This window comes from Hyperolius riggenbachi, chromosome 5 (genome assembly GCF_040937935.1).
Source record: "Hyperolius riggenbachi isolate aHypRig1 chromosome 5, aHypRig1.pri, whole genome shotgun sequence".
In the NCBI taxonomy this organism is placed as follows: Eukaryota; Metazoa; Chordata; class Amphibia; order Anura; family Hyperoliidae; genus Hyperolius; species Hyperolius riggenbachi.
The window spans coordinates 32,316,435-32,343,826 of record NC_090650.1 but is presented as its reverse complement, the minus strand read 5'-3'; the positions used below and the strand labels follow the sequence as shown (position 1 = coordinate 32,343,826).

General features: G+C 45.6%; 2 protein-coding genes across 4 annotated transcripts in view; one reads left to right on the top strand and one right to left on the bottom strand.

Moving 5' to 3' along the window:
* Window positions 1-779: 779 nt before the first annotated feature.
* On the bottom strand, window positions 780-27,359 carry LOC137518093 (mitochondrial potassium channel ATP-binding subunit-like). Of its 2 annotated transcripts, XM_068235406.1 has the most exons (16): window positions 27,213-27,359; window positions 24,044-24,353; window positions 21,979-22,134; window positions 17,463-17,557; window positions 17,270-17,375; window positions 16,342-16,503; window positions 14,823-14,908; window positions 12,368-12,465; window positions 10,965-11,070; window positions 10,850-10,883; window positions 8,289-8,419; window positions 8,061-8,155; window positions 6,371-6,504; window positions 5,512-5,659; window positions 2,711-2,961; window positions 780-903 (listed from the first exon to the last, which is right to left on the bottom strand). In XM_068235406.1, the coding sequence occupies exons 1-16, from the start codon at window positions 27,341-27,343 to the stop codon at window positions 823-825; spliced, it is 2,124 nt and encodes a 707-aa protein (XP_068091507.1). In that variant the 5' UTR covers window positions 27,344-27,359; the 3' UTR covers window positions 780-822. The 2 variants fall into 2 exon arrangements, with proteins under 2 accessions (XP_068091507.1, XP_068091508.1); XM_068235407.1 differs by lacking the exon at window positions 21,979-22,134.
* The window catches only part of LOC137518091 (autophagy-related protein 9A-like), a 51,130-nt gene continuing 47,263 nt past the window's right edge, over window positions 23,526-27,392 (top strand). Inside the window, exon 1 of one of the 2 annotated variants that reach the window (XM_068235404.1) lies at window positions 23,526-23,672. The gene's annotated coding sequence lies outside the window, so the exon portion shown is untranslated. Of the gene's footprint in view, window positions 23,673-27,313 lie in introns of those variants that run through there. The other variant, XM_068235403.1, reaches the window with a different exon arrangement.

Here is a 27,392-nt window from a genome sequence, read left to right as displayed (position 1 = left end):
GGTGTGTGGTACATTCATCATATTTTTGAAATGTTACAATCAGTCAGAAAAATTGATTGCAATTCTTAAATTGAACAGATATTTAAAAAATTGTATGGTGTGTGGCCACCTTAAGGGCTCTGCCTCTGACACAGGAGACCAGGGTTTGAATCTCAGCTCTTCCTGTTCAGTAAGCCAGCACTAATTCAGTAAGAGTCCAGGAGTCCCTAACACTGCTACTGCCTATAGAGTGTGTTCTAGAGAATAGTGCAACATATATGTTCCATGTCTTATCTATAGAGGCCACTGTGGCATGTATGTCACATGACCACTAGAAGCCTCTAGTATTTATTCTGTCACACAGGCACCCGGGAGTGTAGAGAAAGTTAGCCAGCCAGCAGAGAGAGAAGAGACTGGAAAAAAACAAACCCAATAAGTATATGGCCACCGTAATACTACCTCAGTCATCACATTCACACCAAGGACATCCATCCTGAGGTGATCAGACAGTAAAGTGCAATGTCATTGGTTACAGAGTCACTGCATATCATCATGGGTCCAGCAATGATAACCATCAGTGCATGTGCGGTCAGTGTGTAAACTAGGAACGGATCTCTCCTCTGGGCAAGAGAGGAAAGTGTAATGAACCCCTTTCTTCTTCTTCACCTCCTGCCAACAGCAAGAAGGGTGTGATGATGTATCGCCACTCAGGAGGAGGAAGTGACATCATCCAAACTCTTCCAGCCAGGATTCACAGGATCTGGTCCAGTTTGCAATATAAATGTTCTGTGTCTTGTAAGTAGTCATTTCCCCATTTATTGCAGTGATCCAGATGGGATGGTGTCACTGGGATTCCTGACTCTGTCTGCGAATCAGCTCGGCGTACAGGCCGCCCATTCGCAGCAAATCACGGTGAGTTCCGCTCTGAGAAGAGAAAAGACATTTCTGTTATATGTGGAATTACTGAAGACACCCTACAGCAGATCTGTTTCTGGCAGCTGCACAGCCACTTCCTGATAATTCCACTCCAATCTGCATCTATCCTGACTTCTGCAGCACGTGACATGTCTGCACCTCTGCTATAGGCTGCTACAGATCTGGGGTGGAGTAGCACTAATGCTGAGGTCACACTAGCAAGTCTCACTAGTCCACGAGATCTTTCCAAATCCACATACCTACCCCAAGACCTGCAGACTAACATTACAAGACAAACAAAGGCTGCAGTTCTCCCTTTAAAAGGGAACCTGAAGTGAGAGGGATATGGAGTCTGCCATATTTATTTCCTTTTAAACAATACCAGTTGTGTGGTAGTTCTGCTGATCTCTCAGGCATCAGTAGTATCTGGATCACACATCTGAAACATGGATGCAGCTAATCCAGCCAGACGTCAGTCAGAGCACCTGATCTGCATGTTTGTTCAGGGTCTATGGCTAAAAGTATTAGAGGCAGAGGATAAGCAGGACAGCCAGGCAACTAGTATTGCTTAAAAGGAAATACATGCGAGTCTCCATATACCTCTCACTTCAGCTGTGGTTTAAGTAAAAAGAAGAACAGAAATTTTGACTGATAGCTACCTGTAGTTCCTGGATCATTTGTGAATTACCCAAGTGGGGCTTTTTCCGCATGAGGTTTTCATATCGGTGTGTGTGTTCTTCTGTGATCTCTGTACTGTGCTGTGGAATATGTCAGAGCTATATAAATGTATAATAATAATATTGTGTGACTGTGGTGAGGACATTAGAGTGTGAGCTCCTCTGGTGCAGAGACTGATGGGAATGGATCAGTGATCTCTGCACAAAACACAGCAGGAGGAGGACGCAGCAACACAGGGGTTTATTAGATAGGATTATTTCTTGCATGTATAAAGTGCCAACATAGAACACAGCGTTGAATTAGATGCAAATAAAGAGTTCATGTTAATTTGTTCTATTGCTGCATTTATCTGGTCTGCTTTCCTCTCTGGGGGATACTTTGCTTGGGAGGCGGAAGCCTCTGGATCCTAACGAGGCTTCCCCCATCCTCCTGTGTCCCGGCAATGCAGCGCAGCAACCCCCGAACAGCGGCAAGGTAAAGATTTACCTACCGCAATCCAGCGCAGGCGCGGCTCTTTGCTTGGGCTAAGGTGGAAATAGCAGAGCCATCGTATCTGCTCTGCAGGTGTAAAGGACTCACGCCTGCGCAGTAGCGTGTATACGATGGGGCGTGGCTATTTCTGCCTTAGCCGAACGAAAAGCCGCTACTGTACCTGCGCTGGATCGCGGTAGGTAAATATTTACGCGCAAGCACATAAATTGTCAAGCCTTGTTGAAGATGTTTGGAGGGAGCCAGTACTGGATTCCCCCTGGCTACAGAGGATGGGGAAGCCTCATTGGGACCCTGAGGCTTCCCCCTCCAGAGGCAAGTATACTGCAGAGGGTTTTTAATTTTTTTTTTTTATACATAGAGTCTCTTTAAAGCTCCATAAATTTGCTGAAAATCTGCATCTTTTTGACCATCCCTACAAGAGGCATTGGATTACAATCCATCTCCTAATGTGGAGGCATTGTAGAGCTCCCTCTGCTGGTTCACACAGTCTAGCACTTGTCAGCGGATTAATTAACCACATAATAGTGACTTTGAATTGCTAGCACCCTTTGCCAGCCTAAGTTAACAGAGCTTTTTATGCTTAAAAAAATAAAAATACAAAAACGAAAAAACTCTTTCTACAAACACTCGTACTGCTGTCACTCACCTCAACCACTTGGCCTTTGGAAAGGACCACAATGACGTCAGCGTCTGCGATAGTGCTGAGCCGGTGGGCGATGACCAGCACAGTGCGCCCAGAGGCAGCGCGGTCCAATGCTAGCTGTACCGTCCTCTCAGACTCGGCATCCAGAGCGCTGGTGGCCTCGTCCAGAATTAAGATGCGAGGGTCTTTCAGAAGAGCGCGGGCAATGGCCACCCTTTGTTTCTGACCTCCTGAGAGGGTCACACCGCGCTCACCTGCCAGAAGAGGAACCAGACACGTCAAACGTGAATATAGCCAGGCAAACAGCAGCGCTTAATGGGCACGTTTCCTGAAGCCTTTCCCTGAATAGTAACAATCTACCGAGAACAAAGACTAATAAGTCTGCCTACACCCTTACAATAATGTATATACTCGAATACAGGTCGACCTCGTGTATAAGTCAACTCCAATATTCAACCCTCTTAAGCTGGAATGTTTACTTGACTTAAGTATAAGGCCTCTTTTCTACGGACTGTTGATAGGCAGTGAAATGCCTCTCAAACTCTCACAACTGCTCACTGCTACCTGGTAACTGCTTGGAAAAGAGGCCTTAGTCTACCTAGCAAAGTTAATGGCTGCACTTGGGGCTCAGGAGGGGTCAATGACTGTACTGCATGAAGTATTGCAGCCATTAACCCCTCCTTTCCCTTAATTGCAGCCAATACATCCTCCAAGCCCCCAGGGGCTGGAATTATTCACTCTCTTTTATGCAGCCCAGTATTTCCCCCCGCCCCTCTCCTTGTTAATTGTTGTGGCCAGGACCTTCAGACCTGTGTTATCTTGGCATTTCCTTTCCTCAAAGTATCACTTACCACTGGGGAAATTGCTGCAAATGGGAATGTCACTATTAGTACACATATTACTCTGTGTGCTCAGTGTTGCCAGTGACTCGTGTAGAAGTCGACCTCTATACTTTTATGAAGTGAATCAGACCTAAATTTGTAGACTTATACTCGAGTATATATGTGCATTTAAAAAAAGGGCACCCGGAAATAACTAACCCCTCCCTCTACCGATGCCTAACCTCCCTCCACGGCCAATGCCCCTCCCCCCCTCCCCCAGCTAACTGTAATAACCCCCTCATGCCCATGGTTAGTCTTAGCTGCCCCCACATATCCACCAGAAAAACTACCCTGCAAATTTTCTGACGCCAACATCGGCACCCATTGAAATAACGGATATGAGGGGATTTCTGGGCTCCTGATCCTGATAAATATCTTGCGCCAGGGTCACTCGCAATACATAATGGCCAAGCACCCGCTATTAGTAGTCATATTTTGCATTGCAGGCAGACCTGGCACAATATATTTATCGGGGTGCCTCGAGAGCCCCGATTTCTCCCCATAGTCATTTATTTTCAATGATGCCTATGGCAGCACTCAAAATGTCCTGCTTGCCTATACTACACATACATGTAGCCACATTCTATCTGGGGACTGTTCATGCTTTAAAATCATATGTTCCAGGCTGGTGGCTCCGGCTAGACTCCTCTCTGCTCCATCTCTGCACTACCAGTAAACTGCCAAATCCTCCCAAATACAAATACTAGTAGGCTTCACCAGTGCCTGTGGCAGTTAAAGAGACACTGAAGCGGGAAAAAAATTATGATATAATTATTTGTATGTGTAGTACAGCTAAGAAATAAAACACTAGGAGCAGAGACATAAGTCTAATATTGTTTCCAGTACAGGAAGAGTTAAGAAACTCCAGTTATCTATGCAAAAGAACCACTGAGCTCTAGGACTTTCAAAGTTGCAGAGAGCTCTGTCTTCTGAAGCTTAGAAGCTTATTATCTCAAGTATCTGGCACTGTATCGTTTGTTTTTCTGCAGATGACAGGTCAAAGGTTCACTGGCTTGCCCTGGAAAATCATTTACAATGCTGAGTAGTGTGTAAACTGCAAATATTAAAGAGGAGCTGTTAGGTATAAGGTCTCAGAGAAAATAAACACATATATCAGTAGCTAAAGATTGGCTGTACTTACATTACATATGCATTTCACTGTCCACGTTTGTACTTCACAGAATTTTTATATAGTATATGCAGAGATTGATGCTCCTGACAGCTCATGGCAGGTTCCATGTTTTTCTGTCAAATGTGTCGTCATGTCCTGCCTGCTTCCTGATCACAGATAAGCTCGTACTGAATAACACAGTGTGCAGTGAATATTAATGAGCCATGTGCCTAGGAACAATAGCTGACTCCTGCAGTGTACTCTGCCCGGAGATTTATCAGTGCTACGCGCTGGACTGATTACAAGCTGCTGTAACGTCTCATTAGCAGCCGAGGGGAGGGCCCCAGAATGCTTTGCAGTATAGTATGCGGCTTGCGTCCTCTTAGGTCTAACAGCTTTTCTGATAAGCCCACATCAAAGGTAACTGAGATTTTTATCTTCACTAATGGCTTTTTGGCTTCCTTCTAAACTGTTTAACACAGGAGAATAGAGGTTTAAATTAGCTTCTGCAGCCTGACAGTTGCTCTTTAAAGAATGATGTTATAAAAAAAACTAAATAATTGAAAATAAAAATATGAGAATATTTTCTTTGTTACTAATGTTCTAGTAATTATCCGTACTACACAACCAATTCATTGTATCATTTTTTTTTCCGCTTCAGTATCTTTAATTCAGTATCTCTTTAATGGACATCAAAGGAGGAAAGCTCTGGTCTGGATTTTACATCAGATGCAGAGCAGAATCTTCGAGGAAATCAAAGAGAGAAAAGAGATGCCAGCAAAATATGGATAGAGCAATTGCCCAAGACTTACCCAATATTGTGTGGTAGCCTTCTGGAAAACTCTGTATAAAGTCATCAGCATTTGCCAGTTTTGCAGCTTCAAAGACCTCAGAATCGGTGGCATCCGGCCTCCCGAACCGAATATTCTCCATGACGCTTGTGCCAAACAGGACAGGCTCCTGAGAAGTAAAGAGAACCGGTCTATTCATGGCATGTTCCTCTGGGCACAAATGTTATGTAAGCAGTTCAGCATTGCAGTACAGGGCAGCAGCATCCTCACCACCTGATATCACTGATGTATAGACATGAACTCTGCATCCCATTACAGGCAGCAGCATCCTCACCACCTGATATCACTGTTGTATAGATGTGAACTCTGCATCCCATTACAGGGCAGCAGCAGCATCCTCACCACCTGATATCACTGATAAATAGATGTGAACTCTGCGTCCCATTACAGGGCAGCAGCATCCTCACCACCTGATATCACTGTTGTATAGATGTGAACTCTGCATCCCATTACAGGGCAGCAGCATCCTCACCACGTAATATCACTGATAAAAAGGGCACTGTCCTCCAGGCTACCCTGGGTGCGAAATACCTGGTTGATGAAAGAACTGGTCTATTCATGGCATGTTCCTCTGGGCACAAATGTTATGTAAGCAGTTCAGCATTGCAGTACAGGGCAGCAGCATCCTCACCACCTGATATCACTGATGTATAGACATGAACTCTACATCCCATTACAGGGCAGCAGCATCCTCACCACCTGATATCACTGATGTATAGATGTGAACTCTGCGTCCCATTACAGGGCAGCAGCATCCTCACCACGTAATATCACTGATAAAAAGGGCACTGTCCTCCAGACTACCCTGGGCGTGACATACCTGGTTGATGAATCCAATGACTTCTCCTCTCAGCCACGATGGGTCCAGAGTGTGAATGTCCACTCCATCCAGCTCCACCACTCCCTGCTTGGGCTCATAAAACCGTTCAACCAATGCTGCAACTGTGGATTTCCCTAAATCAGGACAATAAAATGTAATTATTCCAAGCTCTTTAAAGCAGGCGCTCTATATTTGACTTAAAATACCTTCTGTTACTTTATTTTGGCCTGAAGAAGTGGGCAGAGATCCACCAAAATGCGTTGCCAGTGTATAATAAAAATCATTGTGTATATAAATGACGTTATTGAGGTAAGCCACCTTTTTTTTATTTTAGGTGTTTGCTTACTTAACTTTATACACTCCTGGGCGCCTCTTACTCCCTTTGCTCTTTGAAGAGTGACAGAGGATCAGGGTATCTGTGTTAGCTTGTAGAAAACAAAAAAGAAAAAAAGGACACCAAGAGCCCAATATAGTGTGGTAAGTCATGATACCAGGATACAGGTATATAGTTATACTCACAAACCAGGGTTACCACAAAGGCAACCACTGTAAGGGCAGGTGGGGAGGTTAGACCCAACCCCATTCAGGTTTAAGAAGTCACTCTCTGTAGATCAAAAAGATGAGGCAATACCCCTCCACTGAGGGTGGACTAGACAATAGATTGAGATGTGTAACAGAGGTGCCAAAGTAGTACAAAATCGATAAAAAAAAACAGTTTGAAAGGAGGTAGTGGAGGACTTACCTCCTCCAAGCAGACACCAAAAGTAGTTGCTTTATAATAAACAACAATTTATTCACAGTACTCCAAAAACGCAACGCAGGTTTACCTGCTTCATCAGGTAATAAAACGGAGTAGTAGCTGTAACCAGAGATAATTGGCTCATAACCCATGTGTAATTATACAATGATCATTGTATAATTAGTGTTAGTATAAACTAACGATTTTCCTCCACTACCTCCTCTTTTTTTCAATCGCTTTTATACGTGTTATAAATCTCAGTCTATTGTGTTAGCTTATGTCCCTTTCTCATGGACCCCCAATTGTGCTGTATCCACTATAAAAGCTGTGAGGATCTATTAGAGAAAAGGCAAAGATTGCTTGTGGGAAAGGGGAGGGGGATCTGCTACTTACTGGGATGTAGTTCAATCCTGGGTTAAAGTGAACCTCCGGACTAAAAATCGACTCAGCAGCACTGAAAAGGCTTGGTGTTTCTTTAACAGTTTCACAGCATCAGAACTTTGTTTCTCTTATACAAGCCTCATTTTTAGCTGCACAGAAGAAAACTGCCCGGGCTTTTTCCCCCTGATGCTGTGCAAAGCATGATGGGATTTCTGATGATGTTGTTTTTGTTATGCTGTTTTGGCGCAATTTTTTTTTTACATTTTGAATTTGACATTTGAAGCCTAGCGTGTGCAGCTGGGAGGGGTAATCAGGACACAGGGCAGTTGTAACTGTGTCTCCTGCTCCTTGTCACCTCCTTTCAACCAAAAAGATGGCTGCCCCCATGACAAAGATGGCAGCCCCCATGAGTCACAAACATTTGCCTGATCTTTTAAAAAAGGGTGGGTAAGAGATTATATTACCTATCTATTCTAATTAACATAACTAATGTAACTTGATGACAGTATGTTTGTTTAGGCTGAAGTTCCATTTTAAAGTTCTCTTTAAGGCAAATATGAATTTCCTCACCTCCTCCTGATTGTCCCACAATGGCCACCGTCTTGCCAGGAGGAATACGAAGGTTAAAGTCGTGCAGAACTTCCTGGCCAGGCCGAGTTGGGTAACTGTGGAAAAGGAGTTCTAGGAATCATTAGCTGCATCTTATGATTTTTTGGTGGGCTGGGGAGGAGTTAGAACTAACAAAACTGGCGTGAATTAGTAGTGAATAATCCAGGAAGCCGTATTGTCTGTTCTCACCTGAAACAGACGTTCCTAAAGCGGATTTCACCTCTCAGCATTGGAAGTTTGGTCCCTCCCCTCAGGGGGATCTCTGGTTCCAGGCACATGAACTCGAAGACACGCCCTCCTGCGCTGAGGCCACGCACCACCTGCCGGACACAACCATAGAGGGTTAATACAAACTACTTCCCTCAGCAGAGAACCCATGCTTGCTATGGAGGAACCCAGTCTTTATATCTGTCATAACAGGCTGCACCTTACAAAAGGTCACATACAATACAAGAGCCTACTGGGCAAAGTCCACCTCTTCATTATGTCCATAATAGTGAATGTCTACAGGAAAAACAGTTTTAGTTTCTGATGGAGCAGACAAGTTTTGCAAACAATTTTGGGGGTTTTCGGGGCACCAGCAAACACGCTAGTTTCTCAGCCAAGATGGTCCTTAAAGGGACCCTGACCTCTAACAATAAACTAAATTGGTACTTACCTGGGGCTTTCTGCAGCCCACCGTAGGTCGGGAGGTCCCCCGGCGTCGTCCTGGCTCCTCTCCCGGTCCAGTAGGTTGCAAGATAAGCAACCACTGAAATCACGTGAGGGGGAGTACCGTCCCCACTCGGCCTTGTCAACTGGTGGTCGCAGTTCCTTTAAAAAGATCCATTTAACACAATGGTAACCCCAATTTTGGGGTAAAACGTCCGTAGAAGAGGCGTCCAATATGTGTGCACAGTTAGGATGTGTTCTATACACTTAGATATAGTATTCTCAAGGGTTATTAGTAGATGGTCCTACCTTAAAGAAGTAGTCCATCTGTAATGGTTTTAAAATTAGGTACTTTATTTGGCACTTAACTTACAACGCATTTCGCGGAAAACCCGCTTCCTCAGATCGAATGCTGTGCCTATAGAAGAGAACAGCTATCCTGGGCACCTGTACAGGCACAGCATTCACCTGAGGAAGCGGGTTTTCCGCGAAACGCGTTGTCAGTTAAGTGCCAAATAAAGTACCTAATTTTAAAACCATTACGGATGGATTACTTCTTTAACCCTCCTGGCAGTCTTAAAAACCGCCAGGGGGCAGCGCAGCATTTTTTTTAAAATCATGTGGCGAGCCTAGGGCTCCCCCTACCCTCTTCGATCGCCTCCGGCGATCAGGAAATCCCGTTCAAAGAACGGGATTTCCCCGTCGCCATGGCGGGATGACGTCACCAACGTCATGGATGTCGTGACGTCTAAGGGAGTCCCGATCCACCCCTCAGCGCTGCCTGGCGCTGATAGGCCAGGCAGCGCACGGGGTCTAGGGGGGGCTCTGCGGCCCGGCGGATAGCGGCGAATCAGCGCGGGCGGCGGCGATCCTTGTGCTCACGCAGCTAGCAAAGTGCTAGCTGCGTGCAGCAAAAAAATAAATAAATTGCGCAAATCGGCCCAGCAGGGCCTGAGAAAACCTCCTGCGCGGCTTACCCCGTACGTTCGGGGTTACCGCCAGGAAGGTTAAGGTAGGACCATCTACTACTAACCCTTGAGAATACTGTATCTACTACATCTAAGTGTATAGAACACATCCTAACTGTGCACACATATCGGACGCCTCCTCACCTCTTCTACGGATGTACTGTTGGTGGGCCTTGAGGACAGGGTTGGGGAACATTGCTATAAAAGACTTCCCATTCCTCTCCTGGTCCCCACGTTCCAGCACTGTCTTCCCAGAGAATGCTCTCTGCCACTGCCCAAGGCTTCGGAAGTCTTCAGGAGCCCGATTGCTCCAGAAGACTGGCTGCTCCGTACCGCACATGCGCGAGCATGTTCTCTCACACATGCGCAGTGTGAAGCCGTCCATCTTTGGGAACACTCGGGCTCCCGAAGATTCAGGAAGCCTCCCATGGTGTGAGATTTGAATGGAGAAGCCTGCACTGGAACGAGGGGGCTGTGAGAGGAATAGGAAGGTTCTTAAGGACCCAGAGCCTTCCCTCTCCTCAGGCGAGTATCTGGTTTTATTTTGCGCTTCAGATTCCCTTTAAAGGACACCTGACCGGGGCAAAGATATCTAACTGCTGAACTCTCAAGGTCTACCTAAGCTGAGTGCTGGTCTGTCAACCACAGGTAAACTTTAAACAGCGTTTTTGTACATCATATCACCGGGAATTCAGACGCCCTGTTGATGAAATTTTTTATGTGTATTACAGCTGATCTGTGCCCATCAAGACAACTAAAGCGATGGACACACTTCAAGTTTTCATCCGTGAAAACGGTTGTTCAACATGTTGGGTAAAAAACTGAGGGAAAAGTGCTTTGATGTTGCTGGCCTCCCCGTGGTGATTTGCCACGACAGTGGTGCCGCTCTTTTGGCTCTGCTCCTCCCCTTTTTATAGGGCAGTACATGCTACTTTGCCAGGAAACTGAATAGTGTGTTTTAATAGCAGTCATCACTAAAATCTATTGGCCTAAAAGGATCACATAAGATCATTTTGGTTGACAAAAGTTCAAAGTGTGTATCTAGCTTACTACAGTAGTCCCAATAATTTCCATATATACAGCCACCAGACAAGAGTATTACCCTGGACACTCACTGAGCACATGACTCACCTGGCCAAACAGCACCGACATGTTGGCCATAGACCTGAGGAAGAGCAAAAAGACAATCACTGGAGGAAAAGTAATCTGGACAGTACACAAAGCATGCCCCATCATGGAAACTGACCTCTGAACTGTCTGTGATGCCACCAGGAAGGACATGAGATCACCAGCGGATAGCTCATTTCCTGCCATTAGGGAGCCACCAGCAAAGATGGTACCCAGAACGATACCTTCAAAGAAAACAAAGAAGAACCATATGAGGAACGTACAGGAGCAGAACACAGGGGAACCGTATGAGGAACGTACTCGAGCAGAACACAGGGGAACCATATGAGGAATGTACAGGAGCAGAACACAGAGGAACCGTATGAGGAATGTACAGGAGCAGAACACAGAGGAACCGTATGAGGAATGTACAGGAGCAGGACACAGAGGAACCGTATGAGGAATGTACAGGAGCAGAACACAGGGGAACCATATGAGGAATGTACAGGAGCAGAACACAGGGGAACCATATGAGGAATGTACATGAGCAGAACAATGAGGAACCGTAAGAGGAATGTACAGGAGCAGAACACAGAGGAACCGTATGAGGAATGTACAGGAGCAGAACACAGAGGAACCGTATGAGGAATGTACAGGAGCAGAACACAGAGGAACCGTATGAGGAATGTACAGGAGCAGGACACAGAGGAACTGTATGAGGAATGTACAGGAGCAGAACACAGGGGAACCATATGAGGAATGTACATGAGCAGAACAAAGAGGAACCGTAAGAGGAATGTACAGGAGCAGAACACAGAGGAACCGTATGAGGAATGTACAGGAGCAGAACACAAGGGAACCATATGAGGAATGTACAGGAGCAGAACACAGAGGAACCGTATGAGGAATGTACAGGAGCAGAACACAGGGGAACTGTATGAGGAATGTACAGGATCAGAACACAGAGGGACCGTATGTGGAATGTACAGGATCAGAACACAGGGGAACCATATAAGGAATGTACAGGAGCAAAACACAGGGGAACCATATGAGGAATGTACAGGAGCAGAACACAGGGGAACCATATGAGGAATGTACAGGAGCAGAACACAGGGGAACCATATGAGGAATGTACAGGAGCAGAACACAGAGGAACCGTATGAGGAATGTACAGGAGCAGAACACAGAGGAACCATATGAGGAATGTACAGGAGCAGAGCACAGAGGAACTGCATGAGGAGCACATGTCAGCAACTCTCTAAAGGTTGTAATGGTGGTGGGGGAGGAGGGGGGGGGGGGAGAGAGCATAAAATCTACGATTATGGTCAACTGTTTTTACTTGTATTTTCAGGCAGGAATGGAGATTTATGCTTATACTCAATTAGGTTTATATTTGAATATACACTGTATCTCAGTTTTGGGTTTTACTTATATGATGTACCACAATAATAAAAATAATAAAAAAAAAATCATGTTTAGAATACAGTTCTAGAAATAAGGCGATCACTAGCAATGTGTGTGGGGCAGCAGAGCAGCACTTACAGTTCAGAGCGATGTTGGACACTCCCTGGAACACGGCGATCCCGATCCCCAGAACCTCATTCACCTGAGCTGACCGCTGCACCTCCATGGAGTATGACCTGTAAATATAACAATACACCTCCATTCACACATCATACACCGGAATGTACGCTCTATTAATAATGCCTGTTCACCTGCTTTTTTACGCAGTTATCTAACCAGTCGATGTGGTGGCAAGGCACTGCACAATGTGACCCTGGCCTAAAGCCATCATGTGACCCTTCGCTAGGAAGTGGTCACGGGGTCATACGCATGACTGACTAAGCATTACCTTGTACTCATACTGTGCTGTGTGATCTGGTTTTCTTGTATTCCTGTATTGTCATATTGCTGTTTGTCACCCCTAAATATTGTCTGTAACCTAAATTAATGTCCAGCGCTGCGTAATATGTTGGCGCTTTATAAATACAACAAATAAATAAATAAAATAAATAAAAATAGCTCCGCCCCCTGCAAGTGACGTACTCACTGCTGTGCAGGAAGTACTTATTTAGGATTCCTGTCAGTCCATGCATGTGCACCATGTCACACCGCGCTTCTGTCATGCACACTTACCGGTTGTCCATTGACTTTAGTTACTGCGTAATCTGTGCAGCATGCACGGATCATGCGGTAATGCCCTGCAGTCTTTGCATTGGCATTGCAGCAAAGTGGAGACTGCGTTGCATTGCCTGAAGTGTGCCATAGACTTCCATGGTCCTTGCAGCATGGGCGCAGCAGGAAAGAGTAACACGGTGTGGCGCAGTTTAACTTGCTGTACCTGGGGCTTCTTCCAGCCCCCTGTATTCCTTCAGCCCCCCTCGCTGTCATTCTGGTCCGATCCCTTCAGCAGCTATGCCACTGCGAAAGCTGGCGGACTGAGCCAGTCGCAAGACACTGCGCAGCCATGGCCGTGCAATTCCTCGATCGTTCTTTAGTAGTGCTCAGCGCCTGCGCAGTTGTAATTCTTATGAAATAAGAAAGTACACAACGTTCTAGGCCACGGCCGTGCATGCAGCATTCAGAGGGGACAGCTGCTGAATGGATCAAACCGCAACGACAGCGGGTGCTAAAAGAAATCCTAGGTAAGTTAAACTGGCCACACTAGGTTTACTTTAAAAGGACACTTGAAGTGAGAGAGATATGGAGGTTACCATATTTCTTTTCTTCTAAGCTCCTTTCACATTAAAACATTGCGTCGCTCTGCCCTTCTGCAGCGGCTATTAACCTCAATGAGAAGGCCGGTGCGAGGGAAATGTGTTGCCGACGGGACCACACAGTCCACGATTGCGTTGGAGTCAATGGTACCGCAGCAATCTTTCTAGGCGGCGTAGTGGTTAGCTCTCTCGCCTTGCAGCGCTGGGTCCCTGGTTCGAATCCCAGCCAGGGCACTATCTGCAAAGAGTTTGTATGTTCTCTCCGTGTCTGTGTGGGTTTCCTCCAGACACTCCGGTTTCCTCCCACATTCCAAAAACATACAGATAAGTTAATTGGCTCCCTCTAAAATTGGCCCTAGACTACAGTACTTACACTTCATTATATAGACATATGGCAATGGTAGGGATTAGATTGTGAGCTCCTTTGAGGGACAGTTAGTGACAAGCTATATATATTTATATATATATATATATATATATATATATATATATATATATATATATACACACACACTGTACAGCGCTGCGTAATATGTCGGCGCTATATAAATACTAAATAATAATAATAATAGACAGAATCGCGTGATGCACTTCCTGTCTGAAAATGTGGACGTGACTGAGGGGTCAGACGCACGTTACATCAGACGTCATTTGCGTACACGTTCAGAGGGCATACAGATTTTCCTGTAGGCGCAATCTGTCATGCGGACCAATCAGCATGCAATGGTGCATTACATTTATCTATAGACCCTAAACAAGCATACAGATCAGATGTTTCTGGCTGAAGTTTGTCTGGATTGGCTGTATGCTTGTTTCAGGTGTGCGATTCCAACAGCCAAAGAAATCAGCAGGGCTGCCAGGCAACTGGTATTGTTTAATCCTTTAGCAGCCAATTTATTTATAGGCTTGCTAGTGCTCCAGGCTAATTTATTTTAGCACTTTTTTTGTATTTCTTACATTTCCCTGTTTCTAATTAGTACTGCTGTAATGTGTATTTATGGCCACTGGTCACTAGGGGGCGGTGTGAGACAATAACAGAGGACTTCTGCTTTTAGTTTCTATATTTTCTGCTAGTAAAGAGAGATCAAAGCATTCAAGATTTTACAGCACAAGTTCTGCTGACTGAGGCCAAAAGCAGTGCACTTATATCAAACCAGATAACTCTACTGAAGCTGCTAATGGGTTAAAAAGGAAATATGGCAGCCTCCATATCTATCTCACTTCAGGTGTCCTTTAAAATGTTAAGTTGTAAAGCATCAGACCAAATATAAATCACTCACTCCAGTTCTCTGTCCTCCATGGCGAAGGCTCTCACAGTCCTGACATTCCCCAAGGCCTCGTCTGCTACTCCAGTGGCCCGAGCAAGCTGGTTGGAGGAAAGAAGTCATATGATGTATGTGTGCTGGGGGAGGGGCTAAAAACAAATCACCTGATATTGTGCATGCAAAATGTGAGCAACCAGCAATATTGCAGAAGGCCGCGCCTATGTGTTTCCAGAAGAATTACCAAAATAAGTTCTGTGTACATTCCTCCACCCCATTGGACAGTCTGCATAAGGCCCGGCAATGAGATGATAATTCTGGCTTGTGTGCAGATTAAATGCAAATAGTATGCAGATTAAAACTAAGCCAATCAGAATCAGCAAAAAAGTGCATTTGATTAGCCCAATTTCAAACTGCTTACAATTAGCATTGCATTTGCGTGCAAACCAGCGTTATTAGCATTCCATTCCTTATCTCTAGGAAGAGGCTCATAAGCCACAAAGGAACTGCTACAAAGTTAGGGCTGGGACCCGCTAGGGAGTTTTTGCATCACCTACAATTCCAAAAAAACGTTTTGCCAATGTGTTTAAATGGAGGGGAACCCACTAGTGCCATTGTGATTAGGGTTAATCGCAGGGCATAAAGCATTCTGAGTGTGTTTGTGTTCAATGCTATGTATAGAAGCGCTGCAAAATCGCTTTAAAGGGAACCTTAACTGAACGGGGGTAAAGAGTTTCACTTACCTGGGGCTATTACCAGCCCCCTGCAGCAGTCCTGTGCCCTCGGCGCCGCTCTGGAATCCTCTGGTCCCCCGCTGTCACTTAGTTTCGTTTTTGACGACTCACCAGTCGCCGGCCGCCATGCGTATTATTGGACGCATTCACCAATGCAATTAACGCGATTGCGGACCGCAACGCGTACAAAAATACGCGTTGCCGCATTCCACACGGCGCCGAGGGCACAGGACTGCTGCAGGGGGCTGTTAATAGCCCCAGGTAAGTGAAACTCTTTACCCCCCGTTCAGTTAAGGTTCCCTTTAAAAAAAATTTGATTTTTCAACGTTTTGGGGTGCAAGCGATTTGAATTTTATATAAAGTTATTTATACTTACCGGGTGTCCCGATGTCCAGCTTCTGCCCGTAGCCCCGCCCCCTAGCTGAAGAGGTCACAAGCGCTTCTCTGATTGGTCCAAGAGAAGCACCTATGACCTCTTCCAATAGGGAGCGGGGCTATAGTGACATCCGAAAGCCTGGTAAGTATAATGAAGTTTATTGAAAAAAAAACACTAATCGGAAGCACTGGAAACCTTACCTAGGAATAGCTGCACACAGCACTGGCGCGGTTTAAAAAGTGCTGCTGCAATTCCTAGTGCGTTCTAGCCCTTAGCCTTTTACATAGAATGCAGCCAGGGCTAGCAGGACAACTAATTTCAGATTATGAGACATACAAGGCGGCACACCGATTCCATATAGCCAGTCTCCTGACAGCACAATACAGTTCCACTATCACAAGACGCAGGAGGCGGAGTATACGTATACCTGTTCCTGGGCACGGCGGGACAGTTTGCGAAGAAGTGAGCCAATGATGGCTCCAGCGCCCACCAGCATGGGCATGACTACCACCAGCAGGCCGGTCAGCTTGGGGGAAATGTAGTAGAGGGAGATGAAGCAGCCGAGAGTCTGTGTGCTGTTCCTGAGACCCTGCGGGCACCAAGAGAACCAGTTATAAGAGGAACATGACACTATGGCCACAGAAATCACAAGGACAGACATCTGACTATATATCCTGCAAATCATCAACACTGTGTGAACCAGTCACTGCATATTAGCACACCTCATCAGAATACCACTGCAAGGGAGTGATGTGCGCGCACACACAGCCCGAGGGCTGATGCAGGCCATTTGCACACACAGCCCGAGGGCTGATGCAAGCCATTTGCACACACAGCCCGAGGGCTGATGCAGGCCGTTTGCACACACAGCCCGAGGGCTGATGCAAGCCATTTGCACACACAGCCAGAGCAAGTGAGATGTTTGCACATGCAGCCAGAGGGTACGGGACATTCGCACACATGCAGCCGGTGCATGCGAGAGGTTTACACAGGCGAGTGCTGTAAAAACAGTGCAGGAGATTTGGGTGCAGCCGGCGCCACCATAAGCCATAATGGGAATTACGGCTATAGCTGTGCTCAGTAAGTAACTTGGGCACCGTCTAAAGAAGCAGCACAAATTACTACAGAAACACTGTAATTTGGCTTCCAGCAATAGCTGGAAGCCGAATTACGTCTTTCCCCCACTATACATGGCGGCCTGGAGGGGGAATAGTAATACACGGGACTTGTGCAGGAGCAGGGTGAGCCGTTTATCGGCTTTGCCCTGCGCTCAAATCTCCCGGTTGCCGAGTCATAGGTATGTTTGTCCAGTGACCAACAGCCATAGACACCCCAGTAATTTGCAGCCCACTTACCTGAGAAATGACTTGTTTGAAAGCTGACTTGAACTCCTGGACATCAGAGGTGAGTCTGTTTACCAGCAGGCCCGTTTTCTGTGTATCGAAGAAGGCCATGTCCTGCCTGTGGCAGAGAGGAACAGGGAGGGGCATATTGTGTGATGATAGAAAGCGTAGAGAGAATGGCGATCTGGCAATGCAACGCACTCACCGCAGCAGAGACTTGAACAATGACTTCCTCATATTAGCGGCCACTCGCTCTCCCACCTGCGACAGCAGGACGATGTAACCACTGGTCAGTAATCCCTGGAGGAGGAGCATAAACACAAGGCGCAGTAAATTATAACCTCCACTATAATACACACAATAGAGATCTCTGAAAAAGTTGCAAAACTCACACCCAACCACTGCAGAGCTTTCACGTTATAAAGAGACTCCCATATACAGGTCCTTCTAAAAAAAAATTAGCATATTCTGATAAAGTTCATTATTTTCTGTAATGTACTGATAAACATTAGACTTTCATATATTTTAGATTTATTACACACAACTGAAGCAGTTCAGGCCTTTTATTGTTTTAATATTGATGATTTTGGCATACAGCTCCTGAAAACTCAAAATTCCTATCAAAAAGTTAGCATATCATGAAAAGGTTCTCTAAACGAGCTATTAACCTAATCCTCTGAATCAACTAATTAACTCTAAACACCTGCAAAAGATTTCCGAGGCTTTTAAAAACTCCCAGCCTGGTTCATTACTCAAACCCGCAATCACGGGTAAGACTGCCGACCTGACTGCTGTCCAGAAGGCCATCATTGACACCCTCAAGCAAGATAGTAAGACACAAAGAAATTTCTGAACGAATAGGCTGTTCCCAGAGTGCTGTATCAAGGCACAGCAAGGTATCAAGGTAGAACAGCATTGAAAGGGTAATGCTGGGCATACACGGCTCAATTTTACAGCTCTATTCCGTGCCCGATGGTTTTCCGTACTCGATTCAGCAGGCGATTCTCATATCTTTTTACATTGTCCTCCATGCCGAATCGAGCGCGGAAACGATCGGGCGGGAGATCGGACATGTTGGAAATTTTCTATCAAGCCATCTAAATGGCTCAGAATCGAGCTGTGTATTCCCAGCATTACATACAGGACTTAGAAGTTCCCTGCCAGCAAAGCTGGACGCATCCGAAGTGGAGATAATGTTATCTTGTATTTAATTGTATCAAGTGAGGAATGTAAATAAACACTTCTCTGATACTGCAGGCTCAGCTGCTCAAAGTTAGACAATCAGAAAGCATTTCTGCTTACGTTCGGTTACATGAATAAAGCAGGGCAGTGGAGTCGGAGTTGGAGTAGAGGAGTCAGAGTTATTTTGGACACCCGGAGTCATTGATTTTATAAACTGAGGAGTCGGATGTTTTTTGTACAAAATCCACAGCCCTGTTAAGTATTAGACTAAGAAGTCGGAGTCGAGGAGTCTGAGCTATTTTGGGTACCAGGAGTTGGAGTCGGAGTCGTGGTTTCATAAACTGAGGAGTCGGAAGATTTTTGTACCGACGCCACAGCCCTGGTATAAAGCAGTTATAAATAAAATGCAGTCAGCTCTCAGAATTTTTTTTTACTTTGGGAACATATAATTTCTAAATGAATAATAATACTTATGCACAAAAGCACTCCCCACAGAGCTGCAGGGAATCCACTGATAACCGTATGTCATATAAAAAGTAGGAAAACATGTTTTTATTCAATATTATGTCAGGGTTTTATACCGCTTTAAGTAGCAAAGAAAAGAGTCTCATGTTTGTGTTTTTAGGTATATAGCTGTTTTTCTATAATATTGCATCATTCTCTAATATTTGCAGTTTACAAATTATACTCTGTATTTTAAATCATGAAACAGAGCAGAGCTAATGAACCTTTGAACTTCCCGGAAGAAAAAATATGAACAAACAAAAAACAGTGAGAGACAGGTTGAGATAAGTGCTTCAGAAAATAGCTTTGCTCTCTGACTAAATTAGTCAGAGAGCTCAGAGAAGCTCTTTTGCATAGATAACAAGTGAAGTTTCTTAAAGCGGATCCAAGATGAAAAACTAACTATAACAAGTAACTTGTCTATATATCTTATCTAAAGTTTAGATAGTTTACATCAAACAGCTTTAATAGAAAATGATTATTTCTTCCTGTGATACAATGACAGCAGCCATGTTGTTTGTACACATTACACAGAGGCAGGCTTATCTGCATCTTGAGCAAAAAAACCTAATCCCCCCTCCTCCTCCCTCCCTCCCTCTGAAATCTCTGGCTAGTTATTCCTCCCCCTCCTCCTGTCCAGACTGAGCTCCCATGAGCCCTTGCTACTGTCTGAAAGTGCCTTGGCTCTCTGAAAACCTGTGGGCATGGCTTGTTTAGTTTATAGGGAATTAGAGTATTAAAACAAAAAGTATTTGGCTTGAGGAATGCCCTATACACCAGGGCTGTGGAGTCTGAGTCGTGGAGTCGGAGTAATTTTGGGTGCCTGGTGTCGGAGTCGGGAAAAAATGCACCGACTCCTAATGAATTTAAACTGTAATTAAAATAGAAAATATGATAAAATGTTCTATTTGTCAGATAATAGTCATCATAAATAATTTATATATACAGTAATAGCTGTGCTTAGTCCACAAAAATGAAATAAACCAATCAAAATTAGTTACTTGTGCTGCTTCAATAAAGCAATCCCCGTATTTTTAAAGTCAGATATGCACATCTAATTGTTACTATATATGATGTGTACACAGGAATCTCTTATATATACTAAATAACATCTATGCTGTAAGTATAAAGCCTGATGTGTAGCCGTGTCACTAGTAGAGATGGTCAATGAGATGGAAATAATTCTGCATTGATTCTGATTTATGCAAATGTACGCACTCTCTTTTCTCATGAAATCTAATAATTTGATATGTTGTTAAAATTTGGTTTGGTGACTACGAATTAAAGGGTACCTGAGAAGGATGAAAAGAAAAGTTTTATACATACCTGGGGCTTCTTCCAGCCCCCTTCAGGCTAATCAGTCCCTCACTGTCCACCTCCACCACCTGGATCTTCTGCTAGGAGTCCTGGTAATTCAGCCAGTCAGCTGTATGGCTGCATGCCGCTTCCACAGCCAGGAGCGTTCTGCACCTGCGCAATAGTGTTGCGCAGATGTAGTACGCTCCCAGCGGCAGAGTGTGTGCATGCGCAGCACGTCAGACTGGCTCAAGTACCTGGACTCATAGCAGAAGATCCAGGTAGCAGAGGAGGACAGCGAAGGACTGATTAGCCGGAAGGGGGCTGGAGGAAGTCCCAGGTATGTATAAAACTTTAATTACATCTGTCTCAGGTTTACTTTGTTACACAGTAGTACTATACTCTACATATGCACTCCCCACAGAGCTGCAGGGAATCTACTGAGAATGTTGTGCACATTGAACAGAGAGGTGTTGTCTATCACCCATAAACCTGGTTCAGATTGTGCATGAAGAATGTGTAATAGAGGAAGAATCTCCTTATTCCCCTGCAGAGTACCTGCACATCACGCTTACATGTACCCACAATTACATTGCCTAGGGCCTGATCCATGTTCAGATGTGTAATAGAGGAAGAATCTCCTCATTCTCCTGCAGAGTATCTGCACATCACTCTTACATGTACCCACAGTTACATTGCCTAGGACCTGATAGATGTTCTTTGTTCTGGTCTTTACCTTTTACAAGTACTCTTACCAAGGACTAGTTTTAGTCTATGACTAAGGCTAGTGACACACCAGGACGTTGCGTTTAGGGGACGTTATAGGGCACCTAACGTGCCCCTAACGCAATGCCTGGTGCTCTCTGGTGTGGACGTCGGAGTGAGACGCATTGTGCAGCTCACTCTGGCGTCCGTGATGCGTACTCTTGGACGCATGCGGCATCACGTAGTCCCGCCCAGCCAATCGCCACACAGAGCGGCCACTCCAGGAAGTAAACACTGCACGTCACTGAGTGCAGTGAATATTAATTAGCCATGTGCCCGGCCGCTCTCCCCTCCTCCCCAACATGACTGAGCATGTGCAAGCAGTCTAACCGCGCATAACGCACAGCATGCAGCACTTTGCTGCGTTACAATGTAACGCAACGTGGGCAGTGTGAACAGCCCACTTGTGTTACATTGCTGTGCGTTGGGGGAGTGTTACAGGCTGCACTAACGTGCGCCTGTAACGTCCCTGTGTGCAAGAAGCCTAAATGGAATAAATATGGCATATGTATGTTTCCATATCCTTCTCACTTCAGTTGTCTTTTAAAATTCCTAAGCGTTGGCAGTTAAGAGACGAATTTCATGTTACATACTTTCAATCAACAAGATTGTAATATGCAAATTAGAGGAGTCGGGAGTCGGAGGAATCCTAAACTGAGGAGTCGGAGTCGGTGGATTCTTGTACAGACTCCACAGCCCTGCTATAAACAATAGGAAAGGAACACAAATATGCAATGTGAAAAAGTTCACCTCGGATCCACTTTAACTCTTCCTTACTTGAAAGAAGATGAGACTCCTATCTGTGCTACTAATGTTCTATTTCTTAGCTGTACTACACATACACTTCTTTGTCTCATAGGTTTATTTTCACTTCAGATTCCCTTTAAACATTGCAGAACTGTTGTGTGGCTTCCCTCACTCCTCTGAGGTTTGGATGTGAGATTACCCAGAGATCGGATCCTAGTTATCCTCACCTGAGCAGCGTACAGCGCCAGCAGCTTGAGGGCGGGGCCACGCACGTCCCGCAGGTAATCCCCGGCGTGCTCCCGCGTGTAGCGCGACACCACATTCACCAACTCCCCCAGGATCAGCGGGATCTGAATGTTTAACAGCGCAGCACCGAACGCCAGCTGGGGAAACACAACACTCATCAGAACTGCATCAGATAGCTTAGAGGGGATGGTGCAGAGGAAACGCTACATTGTATTGCTGTCAAGTAGGGATGAGGTTCCAAATTCCCATCAGAAATTAGCTTTTTACGGCGGAAATCGAAATGTGCAAATCGGTGGAATGCCGCATCCCCAACACTCGCAAATTTTAGTCCAATCACAAGACTTGGAAGTACTGGACCAATCAGAGAATCAGTTTTGTACCACAGAAGCCAGAATACCGCACAATTTTAAGGCCAATCACAAGACTTGGAAGTATTATGGTGGCCACTAACCATACAATCTGCTAAACGATTGTTTACAAACAATACTTTCTATGAACAAAATGATTAGGACAACTAATAGGAAAAAAATCTCCTAACCAATCCGATCAGATAAATGAAATAGATCCCATTGGTTAGGAATTTTAGGAATTAGTGGTCCCAAATGATAATTTCCAATCGTATATATTAAAAATCGTTCTTAAGGTTGGATCCCCACTTGTCTATCAGGTTTCTACACACGTTGTCTGACAGTGCTGAATTGCTGTCAATTGTTTTTCTGCATGTGAAAAATGCATGCAAATGTGAGCTAGTAAAATCATTAAAGTACCCCTGATGGTTCCCCAATCCCCTCTACATTTGTAACACTGTTATACTGATGGTGCTGAGATTAATTTACAGCACCATCCCCCCCCCCCCCCCCCCAGTACCCCCTGCGGACCCAATTCTTCCCAGTTAAAGTCTTCGACTGAGGCAGAACGTCGACTATGAGCGGGGAAGAAGTGACAATTCTTCCTCCCCACTGTGCGCCTATAACTCCGCCCCCTCCACCTGCCGCTTTACTTCCATATATGTTTAATTACACACAGCATGCAGGGGAGCTGCGCTGTGTGCGGGCTTGTGATAATTGAGGTCAGAAACATATCCTATCTCAATTATCACAAGCGCACACAGCGAGCAGCTCCCCTGCGCCATGCTGCCATGTGTAATTAAGCATATACGGAACTAAAGCGACAGGTGGAGGGGGCAGAGTTGAATGCAGAGCGGGGAGGAAGTACTGTCACTTCCTCCCTGCTCATAATTGTTGCCAAACGGGGCCACAGGGAGCATTGGTGGGGGGAGAGGAGATTATAGTGCTGCGTGCAGTGACTTTGTCACAGCAGCAGTAATAAAACTATTTTAAAACTATTTATGACCAGGTCAGAGGTTCTTCAAGGCCTCTTTTCCAGGAACAATGGATAGGCAGTGAAATGCCAGAAGCGATAGGTTTCGGACTAGTCCATCTCTTTATAGGGGATTCTCAGGGATATATTTATTTTCAAAAGCACTTAGAGAATGGCAGTTGCTCTGTCCAACTGCCAAAAAACTGTGTAGCGAGCAGGGAAGCTGGCCAGCATCATTGTTTAAATCCTTTTTCGGGAATATCGTTATAAAGAATAAAAGCCTTGCCGAGAATCCCCTATGAAGAGATGGACTATTCCAAAACCTGTCACTTCTGTCAGATTTCTACTGCCTACTGTAAGTGACAGCCACATAGGAGAAAAGTAATTTATGGCTCATTTTACTCTGGAAAAAGTGTACTTCTTATTTGTATATGTTTGTGCATATTTTAAATTTTACAGTTTTTCACTGTAGTGCCCCTTTAATGTGTGACCATTGAGTGTGACCATTTCTGATTTAGTGAACTTCTAATATAGTGAACTACTTTTCCCAGTCTCTTGGAGTTTACGATAAATTATACGAGCCCCTTTATATTATTATGAGCCCAGGGGGTTGGTCCTCCTGTGCTAAGTGTGCATGGGGTGGGGGTGTCTGTGCAGCTTTTGCAGAAATAGGTCATTAGGAAAACAGTACAATCCCCAAACGTATCCCAAACAGTTGTCACTTACAATGACGGCAGCGATCAGGGCCGCCAGCTGCGGTCGCAGCAGCTTCCAGAACTCCGCCCAGTTGAACTCTGGCTCTGGTCTGGTCTGCACAGGTACAACAGCTGGGGGAGTGGTCACCTCCACTTGGCAGTACACCACCCGACCTCCGATACAGGCAAAGGCAGGGCCCACCAGGAGGGCCACCAACCTGCTCTTATTGATGGGCTTATGGCTCCAACCAGACCAGCGGGAGGGCCAGCGGGGCACATCCCTGAGACGAGCATGACACTGCAGGGGGGCAGGTGCCGGAGAATGCAGTCCTCTGATGTGCCTGCAAGACAGGGAACGAGAATTATCCTCCACTCCAGTAAGAAGGGAGCCATGTGGATGACTGGGGATGGTGAAAGGCTCCATGCTCAGTACCCGCTGATCCAGAAGGGGAAGGGTGACCTGGCAGGTCTATAGGATGATGCTGGTAGTTGTAGGACAATATACAGGAGATGCTGGAAGTTGTAGTGTGCTTGGGATTGTAGTTAAAGAGGAGCTGTCAGCCATACTATCTCAGGAAAAAAAAACAAATACATAAGTAGATAAATACTTGCTCTACTTACATAACACATGTACTGCACTGTACATTTTATGATTCCTGTGAATTTTATAAAGGAAAAGTAGAGAATCCTATTCTAGACAGTTTCCATACTTACTGTGGCTATTTTGAAGCCAGTTGTGATGTAATATCCGCCCTTTGTCTCCTCTGCCTGATTTGCCCGCCCTTCACTACAGAAAGTGCTTTGTTTCAGCCTGAGAAATTTTGGCCAATCAAGAGAGGAACAGAGGTGTGGGAGGGGAAGACAGGAGGGAAAAAGGCTTCAGCCAATCAGGCTGCATTAGTTAAGTCGAGAAGCAAAAAAGGACAACCCAGCATGCCTTGCAACTTCTCTTTTGTGTACCAAATGTTCTGTGTACCAAATAAGAGTCATGTAAACTGGGGCATGATAATTTATCAACAAGAAAAGTAATAGTGATTTTAACTTTTGGATTGCCTGACTAGCATCCTTATTACTTGTTTACCAGATAAAAAATAAAGAATTGATTTTTGATTTTATGCCCGACAGTTACTCTTTAAGGATGGATGTGATGCTAGGAGATGTAGTGCAGCATACAGGGTGATGCTGGGAGTTGGAGTGCAGTAGACAGTGACACTGGTATATATAGAATGATACTTTGATGCTCGGAGTTGTACTGGTGCAATATACGGGTATGCTGAGATTGTAGTACAATATATGAATATGCTGGGAGTTAGAATGCAAAATATAAGGCGAAGCTGGGAGTTGTACAGTAAGATAAATAAAATATTGGATGGCGTTGTGTGTAAACAGAATGATGCTGATCGTTGTAGTGCAATATATGGGTATGCTGAGTTGTAGTGCACTACAACTCCCAGCATCACCCTATATACTGCACTACAACTCCTAGCCAGTGGCGGATCTAGAGGGGTACAGACATAGCTAGTGCCATGGGCGCTACTGCACGATGGGCGTCATGCCTGCCCCCATGCTACTGCTCCCCCACTGTCTGCCTCCCCTGCTGGGTTGCGCCCCCCAACCCACCTGCTGCTGCCCTCAGCCACCGCTCCAACGCTGTTGGCCTCCCCTCCTGGTTGTGCTCCCTGCTACATCTTCACTGGTGTCCCCGCTGACGACATGGTAACAGACCACCTAGTGAGAGGAGATCCGCACGACAGAGAGGGTGCTCGAGTTACCCACTGCCTGCCAAATGCGGAAGTGACATCACTTTCTACATTTAGATTACAGCGGGTGGAGGGTAGTGCGTGCGCCCTCTCTGTCACGCTAATCTCATCTCACTATGGCCTCAATTCATTAAGCTTTATCAAACACTTTATCAAACGTTTGATAATTTACCTCATGGGTAAAATCTAATTTTGAATTCACTAAGGCGTTATAGTTTTTTTTAAACGTTTTATCAATAATTCATTCGATAAGTATATAACACCTTAGAGAATTAAAAATTAGATGTAATCCATGAGGTAAATTATCAAATGTTTGATAAAGCTTAGTGAATTGAGGCCAATGTGGTCTGTTACCATAGCGCCGGCGGCGACGCAGCAACAGCAGCGATGGGAGAGTGGCATGCACCGGGATACAGGTACAGCACACAGCCTGCGTCCAGCCATCCTGCACCTAGACCCAGCCACCCTTCATCTACCCACCCACCCTGCACCCTAACCCAGCCACCCTTAAACCTGCCCAAGCCCCCTGCACCCAGACTCACCCTGACCTAGCCTCCCTGCACCCTGACTAACCATGACCCACCCGCCCTGCACCCTGACCCAGCCCCCCTGCACCCAGACACACCTTGGCCCAGCCCAGCTGCACCCAGACTCACCCTTACCCAGCTACCCTGTACCCACTACCCAGACTCACCTTGACCTAGCCACCCTGCACGTGTGTGTGTGTGTGTGTGTGTGTGTGTGTGTGTGTGTGTGTGTGTGTGTGTGTGTGTGTGTGTGTGTGTGTGTGTGTGTGTGTGTGTGTGTGTGTGTGTGTGTGTGTGTGTGTGTGTGTGTGTGTGTGTGTGTGTGTGTGTGTGTGTGTGTGTGTGTGTGTGTGTGTTAGGCGCCACCATATTACAGAGATACGCCTCTGCTCCCAGCATCACAGAGAGTACTGTACTGCAATAAACTGAATTATATTGAAAAGCATTAGAGGGTATATAGAATGATGCTGGAAGTTGTAGTAAAAATATGGGTATGCTGTCAGTTGTAGTCCAGTATACAAGATGATGATGGGAGTTGTAGTGCAATACAGGGATATGCAGGAAGGTGTAATGCAGGCAATGCTGGGAGTTCTAGTGCAGGTGATGCCTGGGGTTGTAGTGGAATATAAGAGAATGCTGGGAGTTGCAGATCAGGTGATGCTGGGAGTTGTAGTGGAATATATGGCAATGCTGGGAGTTGTAGTGCATTATATGGCAATGCTTGGAGTTGCAGTACAGGTGATGCTTGGTGTTGTAATGCAATATATGACAATGCTGGGAGTTGCAGAGTAGGTGTTGCTGGGGGTTGTAGACAGTGCATTATATGGGAATCCTGGGAGTTGCCGTGCAGTTGATGCTGGGACTTGTAGTGCCGTTTATAGGGCGATGCTGAGACTTATAGTGCAGACAGTACCTGAGGGACGCTCGGCAGGGGTGACGGACAGTCAGTAGAAAGTGGAGCAGCATGACCGGGGAGGGAGCACCTTCACATCCCATGTGCTTACTTCCGGCTGTGACGTCAGAAGCCGGCCCGGAAGCTGCCATGTTGTGATTGGCAGAGGAGAAGGAACTGTGTGTCTGCTGCCATGTTGTG

Excerpts from the sequence above, each read along its gene's own strand:
- LOC137518093 (XM_068235406.1), bottom strand. The coding sequence starts at position 27,343 with ATGGCAGCTTCCGGGCCGGCTTCTGACGTCACAGCCGGAAGTAAGCAC. Across the intron at positions 17,558-21,978 it reads TGGCGCTGTACGCTGCTCAG|GGATTACTGACCAGTGGTTA; the intron begins GTGAGGATAACT and ends CTCCTCCTCCAG. Across the intron at positions 12,466-14,822 it reads ATGGAGGACAGAGAACTGGA|GTCATACTCCATGGAGGTGC; the intron begins GTGAGTGATTTA and ends TTATATTTACAG.